The sequence below is a fragment of the Phalacrocorax aristotelis genome, chromosome 3, assembly GCF_949628215.1.
Source record: "Phalacrocorax aristotelis chromosome 3, bGulAri2.1, whole genome shotgun sequence".
Lineage (NCBI taxonomy): Eukaryota > Metazoa > Chordata > Aves > Suliformes > Phalacrocoracidae > Phalacrocorax > Phalacrocorax aristotelis.
This window is the reverse complement of record NC_134278.1, coordinates 125,679,657-125,699,764: the sequence shown is the minus strand read 5'-3', so window position 1 is coordinate 125,699,764 and position 20,108 is coordinate 125,679,657. Positions and strand designations below refer to the sequence as shown.

General features: G+C 39.7%; 1 protein-coding gene across 1 annotated transcript in view; it reads right to left on the bottom strand.

Moving 5' to 3' along the window:
- Positions 1 to 20,108, bottom strand: part of PCNX2 (pecanex 2) — a 162,137-nt gene that overhangs the window by 48,615 nt on the left and 93,414 nt on the right. Inside the window, exons 22-23 of the mRNA XM_075089486.1 lie at positions 14,946 to 15,056; positions 10,147 to 10,274 (exon numbers count right to left, since the gene is read on the bottom strand). Coding sequence (XP_074945587.1) covers positions 10,147 to 10,274; positions 14,946 to 15,056 — 239 coding nt within the window. The remainder of the gene's footprint in view (positions 1 to 10,146; positions 10,275 to 14,945; positions 15,057 to 20,108) is intronic.

Sequence of the window (20,108 nt, the reverse complement as noted above, 5' to 3'; positions counted from 1 at the left end):
CTTTATTTTTCATGCTTTCTTTCTCCCCTCCTTGCCGGACTGCTCCCGTGTTTCATCTAACAATAATAAAAAGTGGCTTTGATTGCACACTAGGAAACGGTGGGAGGGCTAAGGAATAAAAAGTTCCAGTTGTTAAAGACAGCACTGTTGAGGGATCCTATTAAAACATAGGAAGATCTCATTATCAGTAATGTTTCCCTTTCTAAGTGTTTCTTTACTTTCTTAAAAAGTTTTTAATAATTCATTCTGAGAGCTTCTCAGGTTTGGATTTTGGTTTTTTTTGGTTTGGGGTTTTTTTTGTGTGTGGTTTGTTTTGTTTGGGGTTTTGTTTGGGTTTTTGTTGCTGCTGCTCTTTGTTTGTTTTTTAAAGTAGGTGTAAAAATCAGAATTGCAGTCATTTGCTGAGACACTACTAAGCATGTTTATTTGGCATTTTCTGAAGCCTTTCCTGAAGATGAGGTTTCTGTGCTCCTGCAGCAACAGGGATGCAAATGGCAGGTGTGAATTTGAGATCAAAAGCTGAGTGCCCAAGCATGGGTTAAGCAGCCCACATAAGTGCTCTGACAGTCAAAGGCTTAGCTGGGGAATTCACCTCTTATTTGTAAGCCAGGTCACTTAAACTTTGAAATATTCATTAATGCGTTACCAAAATGTCATCAATATCCCCGCTTTTGTCTTATTTGCCTACCTTGCTACTTAATTTCTTCCCCCTTGTCTGAGTACGCTTTTTCTTTTAAAAAGCATTTAGGCATTATCTTCAGAAATTTTATACTAAGCTTTGTAAGTGGAAGGATTATGCCAACTGCAGAGAGATGTTTGTGCTCACTCTTGTGTCAGTGAAAAAGGGCTGGGACCCCAACGTTCCTGTAAGGATGGGGCTTAGCACAGGACCTGGCATCACAGCTATACCTCACTACCCACAATTCATAGGCATACTTTTAATTTAAAAGCAAATGTGTTAATTACACACAAAACCATGCATCTGAAACACAGCAGGTGAGTGTTGTTTTTCCAGTTTTCCCCATCGTGAGCCAACACAAACATTATAGGAAAGGTATTATTTTGTGCCCAGCTCTGGGCAAAGAGCTCCGCAGGACCAATTCACTTGGGCTCTGCACTGGCTGATGGGCACACGAGTGCAGTGGCAAAAGCCTGAGGACCTGGAGAGTAGAAAGGAGGTGTTGAGGAATGTCCTGGTAAAGTTTTCACCAGAAAAGAGAGCGAGATGAGACAGCAGAAAAAAAATCACCAAAATATTGGGAGCTGCTTCAGCAAACGAGGCCAAGATGTTTACCTCCTTACTCCACACTGAGAGATGCACATTGCTTAAACATCATAAAAGGAGGAAAGGACAGCACGGCATTTCAGAACTCATTCTTAATATTGTTAACTGCTGATAACAAAGTGCTCTTACGCTTTTCCAGTGTGCAATACTAAAATAACATATACTTAAGATATTTTAGACTTAAGGTGTCTGCTTAAAAATAAAATTGGGAGGTAGAGATGACAAGAAATTATGAGAAAATACAAGAATAAGACAAAGACTGGTGAATGACATCTTACAAAGAAAGCCTACATCAGAAACTCTAGTTTAGTTCACTATAGGGTTTTCCATATAGATATTTCTCACCAAAAGATGACAGGAGGCAAAACAGAAGCTAACCAAACCATTCCAGTGCTGTAAACCTGTGAGGGCAGCATCAGTGATCCTACACTGAAGAACAAGAAAAATCTGACTGCTACTGCGCAGTTGTACAAAATTCAATCTTAAAAAGGCATAACTTTTACTATCTCTATTTTTTTCATTGTGAGGACTGCTGAGAGTGTTAATCATTTACAGCAGTCATTACGGTAGTCTCTACAGTACTCTTCAGACTGAAAGAACCTCCAACACTTGGTTGCACTAGATGATATTTTGAGAGGAAACACTGCTAGTCAAAGGATTTTTTTAAAAAAAAAACAAACACAAAAAAATCCCTCTAGCATTCATGCAGTATTTGCCTAGTCCCAACTAGCACAAAGCTTCAGAGACAATTCCCAGTGGCAACGGTGACATAATTCTGCGTTTTGCATTATCTCAGAGAGAAGCAAGAGACATTTTACATTTTGCTCTTACCAGGCCTCAGGAATCTGGGTCCGGTTCATACTCTCGTATATCAGGAGACAACCAGGACTTGAGCAAGGTGTAGCATGAATTATTCCCTGCTGGTATATGTACACAATTTACCCATCACCTCAGTTAGAACAGTTACCCTACTGAACATCTCCTCTGTGATCTCAACTTTTCCCATCTTCACATCTTGACAGAAGTTGCTTGAGTAAGCATCTTCTTGAATGGAAGGTTTGAGTTTAGCACTCCAAACCTCAGCTTGCCCCTTAACGTTTGATTCAGTTAAATCTAAACCAGAAGGTGATTAACATTATCCAAGTGAACGGGATGAGCGCTTGCTGAGAACGCTTATTCTTATGGAAATTCAGTCAATCCGTTTCAACAGGTTTCCAATACTTGACAAATTTCATTAGTTTACCTGTTCTCCTTAGATTTACATAATTTGGAAACCAAGCATTAGACGAACAGCTTATAAAATATTAGTGCCACTGTGTATCCACACAAGCCCTTAAAAATATTACATGCTTCCTGTTTCCGATTTATGAGTCCATTCTTATCTTTTCTCTTATGTCCTGCTGCTGCTTTCCTTTCCAAATATATTTAAAAGTCCTCTTTATCATGCTCATGATTTCTTTTCCTCTGTAGGTCTGAGTTCCTGCTTATCAATATCTGTTGCATTATCCTCAGGTTTTTCACTGCACGCCTTTTGCTTTTTTGCCCATTCCTTTCCCTTTTCATTTATCCCACTTACGGTTTTGATCTCTGCTTGTGTTCCTGCCTGGCCTCAGCATGCATCCCCCTCTCTGATGCCTCCCTTCTGTCTTTATTCTGTCCTCTTAGAATGATTCAGTGAATTGGAGTTGTGAATGCATCTTTAACTCGGCAGGGAACTTCAGAGCACTGAATCAGAACGCACTCCCAATTAATTATCACGCATATGGCTCCTATTCAATTAGCCTCAATTTGTTTTATTGCCTGCCACGGGCAAAATTTGAGAAAAGGAGATGTTACCAGTTAAAGAGATACTGCCAAACAGTTAAAATACAACTTTGAATTTTGTATAGCCTCCCTTGAGTGTGAAACTCTTGGCAACTCAGAAAGCCCTTATTTTAATACCTGGTCTATTTGATTAAAGGTGCCTGGTTTTCCTCACCCATCCTTTCCCAGACAGCCCTCACATTTTCCCAGCTCAGTGTGACTCCCCACATGGAGTCATCAAGCGATGAGGTGAGGGCTGGGTTGGAGAGGAGATGTGCATACCTCCATGCTACAGCAAGTGGCTGAAGGGGCACATATGCACACAGGATCACTTACTCACAGTTCAAGATGCCAAGGGGAATGTAATTGCTAGTAGGGGTTCTTTGAGCCTGGGGCTTTACCTGAAGCAACACCTCCCACACCTGAATGCTGTGGCTTTGTCTCTCCTCAAAGCCCTACACACCTGCTGAAAGGGACTAAAACCTCCCAAACCCGGCAGGTGTTGCAAGTACGAGTCCATGGGCAGTGGTGGTGTGCAGTGTGGTATGTTCAGCAGATAGGCACTACAGCAGGGAGGAGACAGGGAATGGTCCTGAGAAGACAGTCAGACGAGTAAGTCTTATGAATGACACGTAACTTCAGAGGGCTCTTGAACAACTAAGGCCAAAGTACAGACAAAAATGTTCCTTGTTTTTCAAACGTTTTGGTTTGTCTGTTCTCTCCCCCAATGCCAGAACCACGGCCGCACATGCACCTGGAGAACAGGGCACAGCTTCCCAGAGACCAGTTTATACTCATTGTTTCAACAGAATAGCATTTTTTTACCCCCAAAAAATAATAGTTATTGGGAAATCTGCCAGTTATAGAAGAAGAGTAATGAAGGAAAAATAACAGCAACTTGCTAACGTTTCAGCTTTTGCATCACTGCCAGCCAGGGAGTGCCACTACAGTCAGCAGGAATGCTGTACGCAAGGGCACCCCAGAAAGGCCTAAGCATCCCTCAGTACCAGTCTAGGCTGGATGCTCAAGGATCTAAGTCCCTTTGAAGCCTCCAGAAAGACTCTCACCAAATTCCACATGCTTTGTGAACAGCACCAGGCAGCCCTTCTGACTTGAAGACAACACACCAGAAATTCAGACTAAAAACCATTCATTCATTGGTCCTATTTGTTTTGACTTCCAAGCCCCAGGCACTAATAAGCATCCATTTTGGTTTTATCTACACACTGGTACTTATTTATACTATTTTGCTGAGTTCTAAATTAACTTAACACTCAATGAAAACCTGGAGGAGCCCTGAGGCCAACTCAGTGAAGACTTCTCTTAAAAGAGCCACGGTTATCCAAGGGGCTAGCATTGATAAAACTGAGCAACAGCTAATAACGAAGGAACTAGAACCTCAGTACACTCTAGAGTAAACTGGTACAACTGGAATACCGTGCTTCTTTCTGGTCAGTTCATAAGAAACAGTACAGAAATAGAAGCAGCCACAGAGAAACACACAAATTTGCAGAGAAAGAGAAGCAGTTCAGAAGAAACTAAAACGATTCAAATGAACAGTAAAACTCATGGCTGCAATGTGGCTTTGATGCCAGGTGGCTGGAAGTATTCAGAAAAGCTTGAACCCTAAGTAAGGAGAACAGGCAGTGACAGTAGTCAGAACGTAACATTTCTGAAGTTATATTTGAGGAAATAAGGCAAATGCTGACTCATGTCGATTAGGGGTGGGAAAAAAAGGGTTCTCCTATGCTTAGGTTATGCTATAAATGTTGACTTCAGAGGTTAATGTACCTTTCTTTAAAGTATTCATTATAAATCAATGTCCAAGGCATTACTGAACTCTAAACAGCTGCTAGAGTTGTTCCTCTGTAAACATCACCACTATGGAGGTCTAAGAACATGTGAAAAATCAAACAACATAGCAATAAAGAATAAAAAAAGAAATCCAGCCCTAAAAAGAACTCGAAAGATCTGAACATGCAGTTCCCAAACAAGGTCCATGGACATTTACAGTTAAATGACATTTTGTGTTCAAAGCAGGGGTTTTAGCAGCTGTAACAGAGGAACAGGCTTACAGGGAAACCGGATGCACTAGGGTGAGTTAAAAATAACCATTTGGAAGTGGAAGGCCTGTTATTTTATGGGAAGAAGGAAAGGAGCAGACAGGTACATTTCACAACTCCTTTTCCCACACACATGCATAATGTGGGGTCAACCGAATTGTGTCTGTGCTGTCACTTAACCTGTCCACGATGGGCAGGTTAAGTGAATCAGTAAGGAAATATAAAATGCCAGCTGCACTAAGTCTGAGGCAGGACAGGTTGTCCTCACCCTCCGTTCCCAGCTGTATTAACTTTACAGGTGGCTATTTTCCAGACCACAATGACTGGAACAATAACAGAGTGATACACTTTTTAAAAAGATGGAGAAAAGAAAGGCTTGCTCACATATTCTGAAACACAGAGCGGTACCCTGTAATGCCATTTTGAGATACCTGGCAATTTAATCACAGCCTCTTTAGGGACACCTAACCGATTCAGTTACACTACAAAGTAATTCACTTGAGATCCTTCAAAGCAAATGCAAGCTGTGCCTTACCCAAAAATAGGCACCGAACCAGACGATCAAGATAGAATAGAAACAAGGAGCAGGAGAGAGATGAGCAGCTTTTAGGCCGCAAAATCTCCAGATTCCTGCGGGCAGTTTGCTCTTTGCGGGGACAGGTCACAGCTGCAGCAGAGAACAGGCTGCTCAACGTGATCCAGCAGTTCGACCCACTGAGGAATGAAAGTAAACTTCCTACACTGTTCTGTCCATTGCCTTATCCAAGATACAAAGCAAGATAAGAGGAAGGGAGGAGGGGGACAAGAATCAGGATGCAACGTGACAATTTAAGAAAAAAAAGCAAAGCAGAGGAATGGAACAGCAGCGTTTGAACAAACACTTTATGCTTTAAAGTGACTATACATTAAACAAGATTTACTGCTATTTCCTTTTCTCTCTCCAACATCTACAGCCTGATCATCCCAACAGCTGTGCAAATAAAGACTAAGACAGGACTCTTCAAACTGGGACGCAGGACACGGGCTAATGGCAGGACAAAGCCAGTGTTGCATCAAACTTTTTTTTTTTTTTTTTTAAGAAGTAAGAGAGAAAATTTCTCATAGTTGGGACTCCCATGAGGCAACCAGCTCATGAACAGCAGGCCAGCTTTCTGATTTTACAGCCCTCTCCTTTCAACAACGGCAGCAAAAGCTGTGAAAAGGGGGCTGCATGAGAAACCGTACTTTCTTACTTTCCTTATCGCCTAATATTTTCTTCTTCTTAGAGTCACCCTTCCTTTTCTCCCCCTGAAAGATCCCTGACCTCAGTGATGTATTGGTGTACTAGACTCTCAATGCAGTGAGTACCAAAGTGCACATATAAACAAACAGCATCTGCTGACTGCAGGGAAGAACACCCATGCTCTGTGCACACGCCGCAAGAGCACAAACAGGCACAGTATGATCCCAGAATTTTTAAGAGCTTGCTAGGAATTTCACAGTTTGCTTACTGTCAGAATGATATTTTTTTTTTAACCCACTTGAGTTCCTCCATCTCCTTGAAAAAACAAACAAGCCATCATCTTAATTCTCTAAGACTTTCAGCTCCAGGCCACATCATCTAGAGCGGCAGATGCCCCCTCAGAAACCTGAGGAATCAAACTCCTCTTTAGCCAGCAGAAAAAGCAAGACTAAGAGAAACACTGGAAATGTAAGGTGTGTATGTGTGCACTCTGCAAAATCAGACAGATACAACTTTAAGGAACAGACGGAGCAGCTGCCCACTCGGGCTGCCGGCCTAACGGCCTAGCTCTATTAGTAAATGTGGTTCTGCCTACTTGGTGATCTCCAAAGCTTCAACTTTGGATTCACTTCACAGAAAATGAACCAGATGTTTTTTCCTTTCATCCTATTTCGCACTGTTGACTGACATAGGATGCAAAAATACTTTTTTTTCTTCATTTCACTTAAGGAAAACTAAGTTTGCTTAACAGCAGTGAAGTGTGCTTATACTGATGAGCAGAAATGACATCCAAGAAAGCAACCTAATTTGTGACTTAGAAGAAAAACAAAACCATGATATTTTGATATCTAGACTGCTTGTCAAAAATGTTTTTGGTTAGTCCCATTAAGAGGCTAAAGTATAAAAAAATATAACCATGGAACTGGCTACCTCTGTAACTTCATATACATGTAAATGAGTTTTTGCATTGCTGATAGATGTGATAATTTAATGTAGTCATCAACACAGCAAGGAAGTGTTTGAAAATGAGAATGCAAAGGATCCAAAACAAAAAAAGCTAAATAAAGCACACTGAAGGTAGCTTTACCCTGGGCAAAAGTTCCTGTCGACAGGCAATGAGTACGGAAATAGCAAAAAATCTGCCAGAGCTTCCGCTTTGTACGAGTGCATCTCAGACTGCACTGCAGCAAACCTGTGACTTTCAGTGAAAACCTGAGCAGAAGTTAGCAAAAGTAACCGTCAGTGCACTCCAAAAAAAGGAAAACTATACACCAACTTCCCTATCTGTTTGTTCTGTTTTGTCTTCCAGCACCTGAGAATTCAGGGCACATCTGGCCGTAGAGCACTGCAGCCCAAAGACAGGTCGGTTCAGGAACCAGAGCAACTTTCCACTCCAGCTCAGGTTCCCAATCCTATTTAACTCCACAGCTCTGAAAGAAAGCAATCATGCAATCCCTTTGAATCTTTAGATGTTAAAGGGTCAAGATTTTAAGCAGTAAGGCTAGGCCCATCTAACCTCTCTAAATTATATTAAATATTTTGTAGAAAATTTCCTTACCCTAAATCCTGAGTCCCTGCAATGACTTGGGAGTTTTTCAGTCCCATGCTTACTCGCTCTGCTCAGTTCTTCATGTGAGCAATGAAATACTGAAATGGAAGTGAGGCAAAGTGCTAGAGACAAAATTAATATAAATTTAGGAGTCAACATTACATGTCCATATTGTGGGATACCACAGGCTCAGGCAAACATTTATTTTACTTTGATGACTATCTGAATCTTCTACAAGGCTGTTTTCTACTTCTGGAAGGTTTCTGAGGGGCAAGGTGCTGCTTTTTATATTTTAAGAGAGAAGATCATAAAAGATACACTGGATTTCTAACAAACCACAAATTTTTCACACAGCCTAACTTAAGCATTCACATTGAAGACGAAATTGTAGTTACTGCTTATTTTGAAAGGACAAGTAGTGGTGGTTTAAAGTATTAAAAGGGTTAGGTTTTTTGCACACAGGGTTTTACAGTTTATGGGTAAAATAATTAGTTTTGTTTTAAAAAATGATTAGCACCAACTGCTTTACTTCCCTTAGTGGGAGTCACAGATGGTCAGTACTGATGAAATCAAGACACCCTCACTTAAGTAATACCCATCAAGCACCATCTTTTGAGATTTCCTTTGAATACCTTCTGTTCATCTTGTCCCAAAAGCCTTTGACAAACCAAAAGCAAATGAAAATGGCCCCTCTATCTCCGTCTACAATAACCTACAGATACTACGCTTACCTAGCTATATGGAAGTGATGTGCCTAAAGCTGAGTTTGATTCTCTAACCCAGACTTAGAAAGCCACATGCTTTCAAAATGTTCTGGTTGAAGTAAAATGCTGCAGATATTAAATTCTCCACTTCCTACCTAATATGGATCAAAGTTTCTGTCCATAAATGTAATGCCTTCTGTGGGATTTGTGGTCACTTCCTGCCTTTCCACAACTCCCCTCAACTTCACTCCTACAAAATAACAAGCCTGTTGACCCAGAAAAAGCTGTGAGAGAAAGAATCTTGTTAAGATCTGGCCCCAGTGTACAAAACTCAGCTACCCCCCAAAAAAGGTTTCCACAAATCTCAGAAGCAAACACAAAGCCTCTTTATATGACTTGGCATTGTTTAAGCAATTTCTTCATAGATAAGTACATACTCACTCACTGACACAAGTCAAATTGGAACAAAATTCAAACTCTTCAAACTAATCAGACCATTTATTCTAAAAGATGGAAAAATCAATCACTGTAATTTCTAGTTTTGAATTCCTTTAGGTGCTCAGTGGCACCGATACAAGAAGCATGGTAAGTGTATAGCGCTTCTCACTGGTCCGACCAAGTCCTGATTTTGCCAATACAATTTGCACTTTGTGCCTCAAAACACTGTTCTGCAGCTGCAATAAGTTTCTCCGAGCCTGCTTACAGGTTAGTAGGTGGTGAAGAGCTCACGCACTGCCCAGAGCACAGGACAGGACACCCCTTTGTCACTGGATTCGGCCCCTAATGCTGCAGATGGCTCATTCATCCCTTGCAAAACCTACCTCCATCTAGAAAGGGAAGTGTTTCCCTGTCTCCAGTACTCTTGTTGGGAGCCCATTAGATCCCAGTTACCAAAGGCTTTCAAATCCTGCTTGGTAGAAGGAGCAGAAGCTCTTTATTCACTCTTTTCAATATTCTACGTTTACACCCTTGTCAAACTGAATGAATGGCAGCTAAAATCTGACAAAGCCAACAAATTTTTAAGTCAAACTCCAAGATCAGATGTAGCAGGTAATGACAGTGCACACTCATCATCACTTCACTATGAGAGTTACCTGCCACATCCCAAATAGTAACATTTAATCAGGCCAGTATAAAATATATTAACGCAGCCTGACTTCTAGTGTCAAAGGCTTCACAGATTTAGTTGCTAACACTAGCTAGCAAGGCAAAAAAGGCTGACAACTGGGAGTTTTATGGATTTTTTTTTGTTTCTCACAGCTTCATTACTTAAGTCTGTACAACAAATGCAATGTGACACCTCATCTGTAACATACCGATAATTGTTTAAAGACATTTTCAGAAATAACCAAATAACCATGAAATAGTAAAACACCAGAATCAATATTCAAAGATTAGCCTCTCGTGCCCTACAACAATTTAAGGATTACCTTCAGAAAGATAAATACCTCCAGAAACAAAACTAATGAGAGCAAAACCTTTACAAATAATAAGCATAGAAAATTTTTGAATAGTCTTACTTGTAGTTTTTCTCCCAGAACTTGATTGGTCTTGCATACGATGCGATAAAGATGACACTACCAAGAAATGGACTCAGTGGTGTAGAAAAGACTGAAGTGGCCAGAGTTTGAAAAAAAAGCATAGCAGAGTCTGAAAATTGCAAGTTAAGGTAACACAAATGATTTCTTCATACTTTTAAACCATCATCGAAGGAGCTCTTTGAACTATTTGTGTTTGCTTTTTTGTTGTTATTTATTTTAGCAAAGAGGTGGTAAGGAACAAAGGCATGTGGTGCCAAACGGCCAGTTACCAGCATGTAATCGGTGGCTCTTCAATGCTACGCAGTTGTAATGGAGGCGACGTGTCTGAACCGAGTACGTTATTAGCAGGGTGACCCTGTCCAGCCTCTGCCAAAGGACAGATCCTGAGCGTAGGCAGAGCAGTAAGTGCGGCTGTCCAGCTACCTCGGTGTACCTTCTATAACACAAAGTGTCTTTCCAGGGTTTGACACACAGAACTAAAAACACAGAAATCCTCAAGAACTCATTTCCTTGGAAACTGTCTTTTCTCTGCGCTGGGCAGTGTGCCAGTGTGTCCAGTATTTCATTCTGTGCATTTCTGCTTATTTTGGAATGACCTAGTATGTGGAGAAACAACTATGCCTCTATTAATCCAATTTGCTGGCTTAAAATCATGCTTTCGTGTTATTTTTACTGATAATTTAATATTCCATGCTGACTGAAAGGTAAAAAATATTAATAATTTCATACTTTTTGAAATATGTAACAAATCAGAAGGTGAGGACGGGGGAGTAGTAAATGCCACACATAAACATCATAACAAATGCGTGAATCCATATCTTACTTTAAATGTAAATTCATATTCCAGATTGCTGGAAAGCAAGTTAGGAGATGGACAAGGATACTGAAAAACATGCCAGCTGAAAGGAACATGATTAAAAAACCAAAGCAAATTAAATGCTAGGCTTTAATTCTTCATTAATTCATACCACATCCATGAAACCTCAGGGAAAAATGTTTCCAAACTGGCGTAGGACAATAGTTGTCCTTCCTTACACCTCTCTTGGAAGGAAGGTGCTAAATAAAGAAGTCATGGACTGAGGAGCGACTATCAGAATACAACAGAGAAGTGCACCTCAAACTAAAATTCAGGTAAAACAATCCAATAACCAGAGTCTTCTAACTTAACCTCTTATAATAACATCCTGTATGTATGTCCCACAGACTTTGAGACCACAAAAAAACCCACATTTTAACACACGTGGTAAAGTTTTTCCATAAAAAGACTAGCTATCTGTGCTTTCAAAGCAATCTGCAAAACCTAAACCCAAATATTTGCCAAAAGATATCTCTCAAATCCCTCAAGCTTATTAAAAGAGAGTGGTCTGGAATAGTGTCTTTGTGCATTAGTGAGCTTGCAAAGTGAGCTGCCCTCAAGAGTCTGAAGTTCAAAAAGCAACAGAGAGGACAGAGCAGAAAGCAAGTGCATCAAAAAAGTTAAACTGTCACCTTACACTGTAGTCGTAACCAGCGCTGGCTGTGAAAGCCGAACGAGTATTTACAAGTGTCAGATAAGGGAAGGAGGCATGGGAGCTGAAGAGACAAAAGGAGAACAAGGAGGACAGATAAGGACAGCAAATCAAGTTTTCTAAAGAGTTCTAATGTCATGATGGATTTAAAAATTGCCACCATCATGAGTTAAGACATTTAGGACTCCATGGTGAACTGTCTGTATCTAAGGCATAATCAGTAGCAACAGTTTTATTTTTGCTAAGAAGACATAATGCTCTACTATATGTACGTTGGAAGACATTTCCTATTTGACTTGTGAAGAGTGGCTTTAATAAAGCATTTCATATATGTAAGTGTGTCATGAGAGCAAGTAAAAGCACCCAACTCACACACAGAGTTGACGTGTACAGTAGGCAATTATCTGTCACCAGGATTTTTTTATTTGATGTTACCTGATTAACTTTTATTAGGTAAATTTTTTATACCGATGCTTTAATCATGTTTAAGTAGAAAATTTTTTTTAAAAGTGCCAAAACCTTACAGCATGCTTTCTTATTCTATGTCCCAAGCCAGTTTTCCTGTGTACTGTCTTTGTTAGGTTATACAGTGTAAAAGTGGAATTTGTTTCTTTGTGAATAATGGATTTTCTTTTTAATATAGCCAAGATAAAATTTTGAGAAGAACAAATAACTGCAACCCCTCCAACAGGAAATAATACATTCTCTTTTCAGGATTAATTCTTGTAATTCAAAAACTTGGTTAAATTCCTGTCAGTCTCAAAACAAGTAACCGAAAGACCGACATTTTCAAAGCCTTCCACCACCTTAACACAAAACTATGCAGTAAGGCCAGCGCAAATCCTCTTGTTTCCCCAAACCCACATTTCTAATTGCTATTTCTATGGGCCAAAAAACATGCCGTCACTTCCAAGCACATGATCACTTAGAAGATGAGAGAACCGAACATCACAGCGCTTTGTTTTCTGATGTTAGACCTGTAACCCTGAAACAGCCAAAGCAGAAACTCTCATAAACAGGATAATCTCAACTACAAATCCTTTCTTTCCAAATCTGTTAATTTATTATGTAAAATCTCCCTTGACTACAAACTACACTGACTTTCTCAGTGCACAGATAATTATAAACACATAAGCTTTTCTTATTTAAGCACTGGCAGGTGAAGTTGCAGATCTCTCCTCAAGCCACAAGCCCATTCCTGTTCCTCATCTTTTGAGATTAGGAGGGACTTTGAAGGGTCACCTAGCCCATCTAGCAGTGACAAGGAAGGATCAGATAAACCCATATGACTCCCCACAGATGTTCATCTAAATTCCTGACTATCTCTGACGGTGGAGGCTCCACAGCCTTCACCAGGCAAAGCTCCACGTGCATTGTCCTTCCTGCTCTACGTACCAGAATCAAATGCATTAAAGAGTGCAGAACTTCTCGTACCACCGAGCTCTACGGCAAAAGCTCACGCTCCCATTGGCAGAAGTGATTTAGGCAATTAAGAACAACAAATTATTAAACTCTGCAAAGACGTGGCAGGCCTATGCCTCTGCAAACTGCAACGTGCATCTTCAGTATGGTTTGCAGGGTTATGGTAACAACAAACAAAAATAACATGCAAAAAGGAAAAGTTATTGTTGGGGGAATAATGGCTTGGGCATTTAACCAGCATCTTAATTGCAACATTGCCTTAAAAGACAGATATGCATTTACAAAGGATATTATAAATATAAGTAATACAAAACTAGTCTAGATTATTTTAGAAAGAACTGTGTAAGTAAACTAAATCCTGCTTAGTTAACTGATTTCCATTTTGCAAGCATAACTGGTACTTTTACCAAGAGTAAAGTTATCGCTGCACAAAATATTCGTGACCAAAGGGAAACTTGTTGAAATGTAATCTCAGTTCTTAAATGTTTTACTAACTTTATAGACTCTTCTCCTGCAATTCATACCTACAACAGAGATGAAAATAATTTTTTGTTCTGGAATTGTGTAATTATTTGCTACAAATCACTCAAAGTGCTCAGACAGATCACAATTTTTATAATGCTTTCCTTTCATAAATAGACAATCTAAAGCTTTCCCTCAGGGAGTTATTCTGTTTGCAGTTCCCTCTGTCCAAGGCTCTCAGTTATGCTTCCTACCTAGAAACATAAGCATAGTTAATCAACGCTGCATATGATTCAATATATCACAGCAAAGAGCAGAGGGAAGAAATCACTCAAGGAGGGAAAAAACCACTGTGGTATGAAAGGGACAAAGACTTCAGTGCATACATTTAATAAACAGTACAAAGTAAACTCTTCAGTAGGTCTGAACTAAAACCACTTTGCCAACTCTCCTTCCACAACTTGGGTTGGGAGGGAAGGAGGAAAGGAAGAGTTAGTCTCTGAAAATGCTTTAGATGTCAGTAAAGTTAAATATTTTCAGTTAAAGTGTTTTATTTCATTTTTAAAAATCTTTTTCATGTATTAAATCAAGTTTCTAACTGACTTTGACTTTAAGCTGAAAAATGTTTGTTCCAAAAATCCAATATATATTTTTTAACCCTATAGGCATTTGGGGGTCATTGAACTCTGTTTTACTCTCCACATCCACAAAACCAATGTTCACAACCCTGGAAGAGGCACTGAAACACACTCTTTCCAAAGGACTGCTTTGGTGTTGATGAACATGTTACAAAACAGAGTGGAAATGTTAAAAAGGAGAATGCTTCTCAATGCTTTTCACAATGGAAAATGTACACTAAAACGTTAAAATCCAGCTCCTTCTGAAATGGAAAACAAAATCAGGACAGTTGCAAAAGAAATTGGCTCACTGAAATGAATTTTTAGCTGAGATACCAACTAGAAGCAACTGAGAAAGTAACTAATATTTTAGGGCTCAGCCAGCCATATGCCCAGCACTTTACAAAACTAGCTTCTGTGTACATAAAAGTCCACCCACGTTGGAGCTAATACATCAGTCACAACGTTCCTTTCTGGATGCATCAAAAGGCAGTGCTGAGGACTGTGGAAGTAAGCGATCTGCAGAACGGAGCTCGGTGGGAAGCGAGCAGGCATAAACAGACCAGTTTGAGTCAGAGTTCAATTTCCCAGTTTCAGATGCCATGCAGCCCAGAGGGAGAGAAAAGCGGTATTTCTCAGGAGATGCTCTAAGCATTTTCATATTTTAAAATAAGCTGCCTAGGAATTTTGCACCTTGTTCAAACATTGTAAATAAATTACATACATGAAGAGGAATTTAAGAATACAGAAACACAACTTTATAAAGGATATGAGGTATCGCAAAGAGCTGAGCGAAAACGTGGAACGAGGATCCCCAGGCAATCTGCCAGGGAGCGATGTATGTCATGATGAACTGCAACTTCTGAAGTAGGTCCCACAGCTAGAAAAAGAAAAAAAAAAGGACACTTTTTAGAACTGTGCCCTGGAATGAATGTGAGATACGTTATATTGTAGTATTAGCTTTCACGGGCAGTAAGGCCTTACTTCAGTAACGCACAAAGTATATTCTTCGTTTGAAATTCAAACCTGCAATGAGGTACGTTTTTAACCACCATACTGAGGTAGCTCCCAGATTACCTTTCTTCAAGAGTACGTCTGCTTAATTAGAAAGTGGGAGAACAGGTTCTGATACTTGCTGCATATATTACACCGCCAGTCAGACGGTTACAGGAGAAGAGACTCCAGGAGAAAGTGAAGAGAGGAAGCTCAATGTGCGACACGTGTGGCTCTGCACATGGAAATCAGACTTATTTGTCAAGAACACAACATTTTCATTTGTTGAATCAATGGGAGAAGCCATCACTATGTAAGCATATGCTTGGCATTAACCATGAATTGTAGCTGCGTTTTCAAGATCAAACCATTCTACTACAAAAACATTGCATTAATATGAATTTTTACTGTTGTGTGGTACAAACTGACAAACACACTGAATTTACTTTTGCTTCCTGTAAAATATGCTTGGTGCTGCAACTAGCAGTTTCTGATTCAAGAATGATGTGTACTTATTCCCTAGCATAATTCCCCCTTCCCCGTCCCCCACCAGCTCTCTTGGCATCAGGCCAAAACAGATCTTGCATCTCATCTGCATCAGGCCATCAGATTCACATTGCAGAGTAGGTTCCTGAAAAACTGTGAGGAAAGATTTGGCCATTAACATTAGTGCTCAACACACATGCAAGTTGACAGTGAAAAGGAGTACATGCAATATTTCATGCTCATATAGCAAATATATGTTGGATTTCCTATAGTAAATTTTTTTAATTGGGTTAACGAAAAACAAGAGATTGCCAATATCCTGAAAGACATTGAGGCTACATCAATACTTGCGTATGAAATGCTTCCAGGGAATGTTCCCAGGCACTGGTATTGTATACGTTGTTAAATTGTTAGAAAGGTCCCTGGGAAGGTTGTGGTCTGGCCCAACTAGTGCTCTTCCAAGCAATCCCCAGGCATCCTTTCGAATCAAAACCCTCCATGGTCCATTTCCAGGCGGCAGCAGTTCCATACCCCCACCCTGCATACAGACTGGGGGAGTTTATTAGCGCGGACACAAGCTTCCCCACGACAGCTGCCCTCAGGGACAGAGCATGGTCCCACGCACTCTTCGTTTACTAGTATGTTGGCAGTCAGAGAGGATGCACCTTCGCTGGCTAACTCATTTCATCTGTCCTTAAGTTCCCACCCCCAAAGTAACACTTGGAATCTGCATCCACATCACCAATGCACTTACAAGATATTTTACTGAGCTTCTCTATGAATCGCTGCAAACAATTGCAAGTTAATTGGGAGGGAGGTAAGAATGGCTGATAATGTTAATGTGGTTTGGTCTTTGTGCTACCAAACTATCGCAGAAGCAGCTGCTCCATCATGCTAACACCAGTTATAACTGATAAACCTTGGAGCTGAGATGCAAGCACTGCTTAACATGCTTTCCCTGCTTTGGCATGACTCAAATTAGGAGCAATGTGCAAAATACAGATTATAATAATAATTTGCACAGGCATGTTATTTAAAAACAGCAAAGCCCTGAAAAAAGCAAGGTGTTATGATTTCTTCAAGGCACAGCCTGGTTACCCCTACTTTGTTTAAGTATGAGAAATTCAGATCTTGTCAACTTTGTTTTCTCTCAAAAACACTACATGTGACTTGAAAACTACAACTTTAGATAAGACAGGCAAGTCAAACTGAACTGAAACTAGAACGGACTTTTATTTATTTGAACCCTGTTCAGCAGGCTGTGGGGCTGCTTGTTTTGCTTAATTTTTATTTATCTGAAATGTCTGAACGAACAGCTGGGAGAAAAATTATATCTGCTAAGAGATTTAAGTGAAGGGCTGAAAAAGCTAATGACTCACATCTGAAACCTCAAAATTCAAAACTGCAGCACAACCCAGCAAAGTTCTGCCTGTTACGTATTGAAATCACAAAGCCATAAATCACTCCAGCTGTGCTCAAAGCTCAGGGTTCATCAAAAGGTTTTCAAACCTAAAATAAAATTCAGGTTTTGCATTTGCTGGGAAACCAAGTCCAGGAGGAGACGTGTCTGGCTTCTTGTTCCATTACAAGGTTTAAATCATTCTTTAATATTTACATATCCTTGCAAAACAGGCCATGGAGCCCAAGTTCCCTGTTGCTTCTAGCAAGTCCTACTGCTTCCACACCCGCCACTGCTTGGACCTGCCGTTGTTGCTTTCAACACGTCTCTCGGCGAATGCTTTGATGAGACAGGACGGAGATGGAGCTCATTTCCATTTGCAAGAACACGAACGTAAGAGCGCTCTAGCGAGCCTCTCCTGGTTTTTGAGAGCCTTATGACACTGCACCTGAAGGCCTGGAAATGTGTGATTTTCAAGCTACTGCTTTCACTAAGAGTTGTCAAGTGCCTCTGTTACCTCCTAAATTACCGATTCCAGGGCACATTCTGCAAAACACTTTAGGGTGACCTGCCATTAGCATTTTACATATCTAACTATACTTGCTAAAGGTGACGTCACCTGGCAACTCCGATACAGAGATTTAGGAAAGGGGGACTGGCTTTACATTTTCTCTTTTTTATTTTCCTAGAAAGATCTGAAAAAAAATATTGCTTCTTATCAGTTTTACCCAATTTACTAAATACTTTCTATTATACCTGACCTAGGAACTCCAAGGATTCACAAAGCGCTATTGCTTTTCTCACAGGAAGAAACTGAAGCTGGTAAAAATTGCCTCAATAAATAGGAGGAAGCTGATCCTCACAACAGTCATTTTCTTATTTCAACTACAACTACATTTGTGTCTTCAATAACCATAAGACTAGCTTAACAGGGAAAACTTCAACATCTTTTTTAAATTATCAGAAACAATTAGGATTAGAAAGGGTTAGGAAAGATAAATCCCATCTGGCGTTGAATCTGGCGTGGAAAGTGCAAGGCAACAGGCAGGACTTCTCCAGGTATACCAGCAGTGAAAGACGGACGGGCTGCTCAAAGGGGCAGGGGACCTGCTGACAAAGGACATGGAGAAGGTCAATGTACTCATTGCCGCCTTTGCCTTGGTCTTTACACTGGTAAGACTTTGGGAATCGCAGGCCCCTGAGGCCCGTGAGAAAGCACAGAGGAATGAAGACACCCTAAGTAGTAAAGTATTAATGAAGGGTGCATTTAAAGAAACTAGGCAAACACACTTCCATGGGACCTGATGGGACACCGCAGCCTTTCTGTGAGTCTGTGAAATATGCAATTTATCCTTAGTAAAGTTTTATTTGAATGAGGGTAATAACTTGCTCCTGAGGGTATGAGGTGTATTTTTTAACAGTGCTAGATACAAAGGGGGAATTTACCAATCTAAAGTGGAAGTGTAAAAAGAAACAAGAAGGGGAAAAAAAAAATCTGTGCTGAGTTTTAACCCTCTCTTTGTAACAATTTCCTTAAACATGTCTAAAAGATTAATTTTTCATTAAGGCTTTTCCATCCCAGTTTAGGATGATTAAGCCTTCTTAGATCTTCAACGTTTTCTACAGTTCACTAAGCAGAAAAATGATACATTATTTAAGGGACATAAAGTTCTAATATTCCTAGATATCATTACTCATGTGACAGTTTTGCACAGTAAACAGTTTTTAAGTCTTTGATAGAGAGTTTAAATTATCAGTATATCAGTGAATTTAAACCAGCACATTCCCACCACTGTCAAGCAAAAGTGCAGAACATGCATTTATCTTTCATATTTATTTTACGTGGAGACACACATTTTATCATCCTTAAGTCCTCCGAGTTCTGAAGCCTCTACAGACCTCTGGCACATAAGTTCGTATTCTATATATCTATAAACAAGGCAAAGGAAAAGACTTACCTTGTTAGGATTTCTTTTAAATCTGGTTATTCTTACTTAACCAAATTTAAGTAACATTGCAAACTAGAAGTTAATGGAAATTAGTTACCATCCATAAAAAAAGATTTGGGGAGTCTGAAACATCACTAAAATGTGATCTCCTTTCCTCAGTTTGGTAGGTTTCAATTAACTAGGCAGAGATTAACATCTGAATTTAAATGACACTGAATGTGAGCTGGAGACTATGCAATGCTTTCAGCTTTTGGCAGCACTTCTATCTGTTTAGCATCTGTTGGGATTCTGTGTGGGCAGACTCCTTGACAATACGGGGACTAAATAATGCATAAACATTAACATTTTCTTGCTAAGCTTGAGTTTTGCTGTGTTTTAGAAAAAGTATACGTACAAATTGGTTTTAAACAAAAATAACTGTCATACACATATGGCTATATGCTCTATGTGCAACACAGAACTGAGGGATTAAAAAAGTTAAACGCAGAAAGCAATTATTTCCCGCTTTGAACAGGTATTTCTTTATATTCTTGTTTAGATCCTAAGAACTTGACACAGATTTGAAGTCAGACTCTCAGATGCTAGGAGGGTATTTAGATTTTCATATTATGCTAATTCTGGTCAATTGGTAGCTCCAAGGCTTGGAAGTTAGTTCTAATACCAGCTGGTAATTTCTCTTTTTTTGGTATGTCAATAAAAAATTAAGATACATTAAGAGGGATAAGTTGTGAGTGTGTATGTGTTTATTGATATGAAATTAAAACTCAGGTGGAATAATTTTATTTTAGTTCATGGCTTTGCTTTGCAAATCATTGACTTTCTGTTTCTTATTTAATACCATTTAAAACAAACTTCACCTATGAAAACCTACAAAACAAGGTTTACTAGAAATAGTAAAGCTTTTTAATGCTTATGTCTTAAGTTATTGTGATGTTCTATTGGTGTATTTGAACAGCACTATGTTTGAATCTACAACAAATACTTTCCAGGCTATCTTTATCTGCATGTGCTTACAGACATTTGAAGCTTTTATATTGTGGGATTTCAAGATCATTGTCTAATTCAACATATAGAAGAGGATCAAAATAAAATCAGTCCAAGGCTC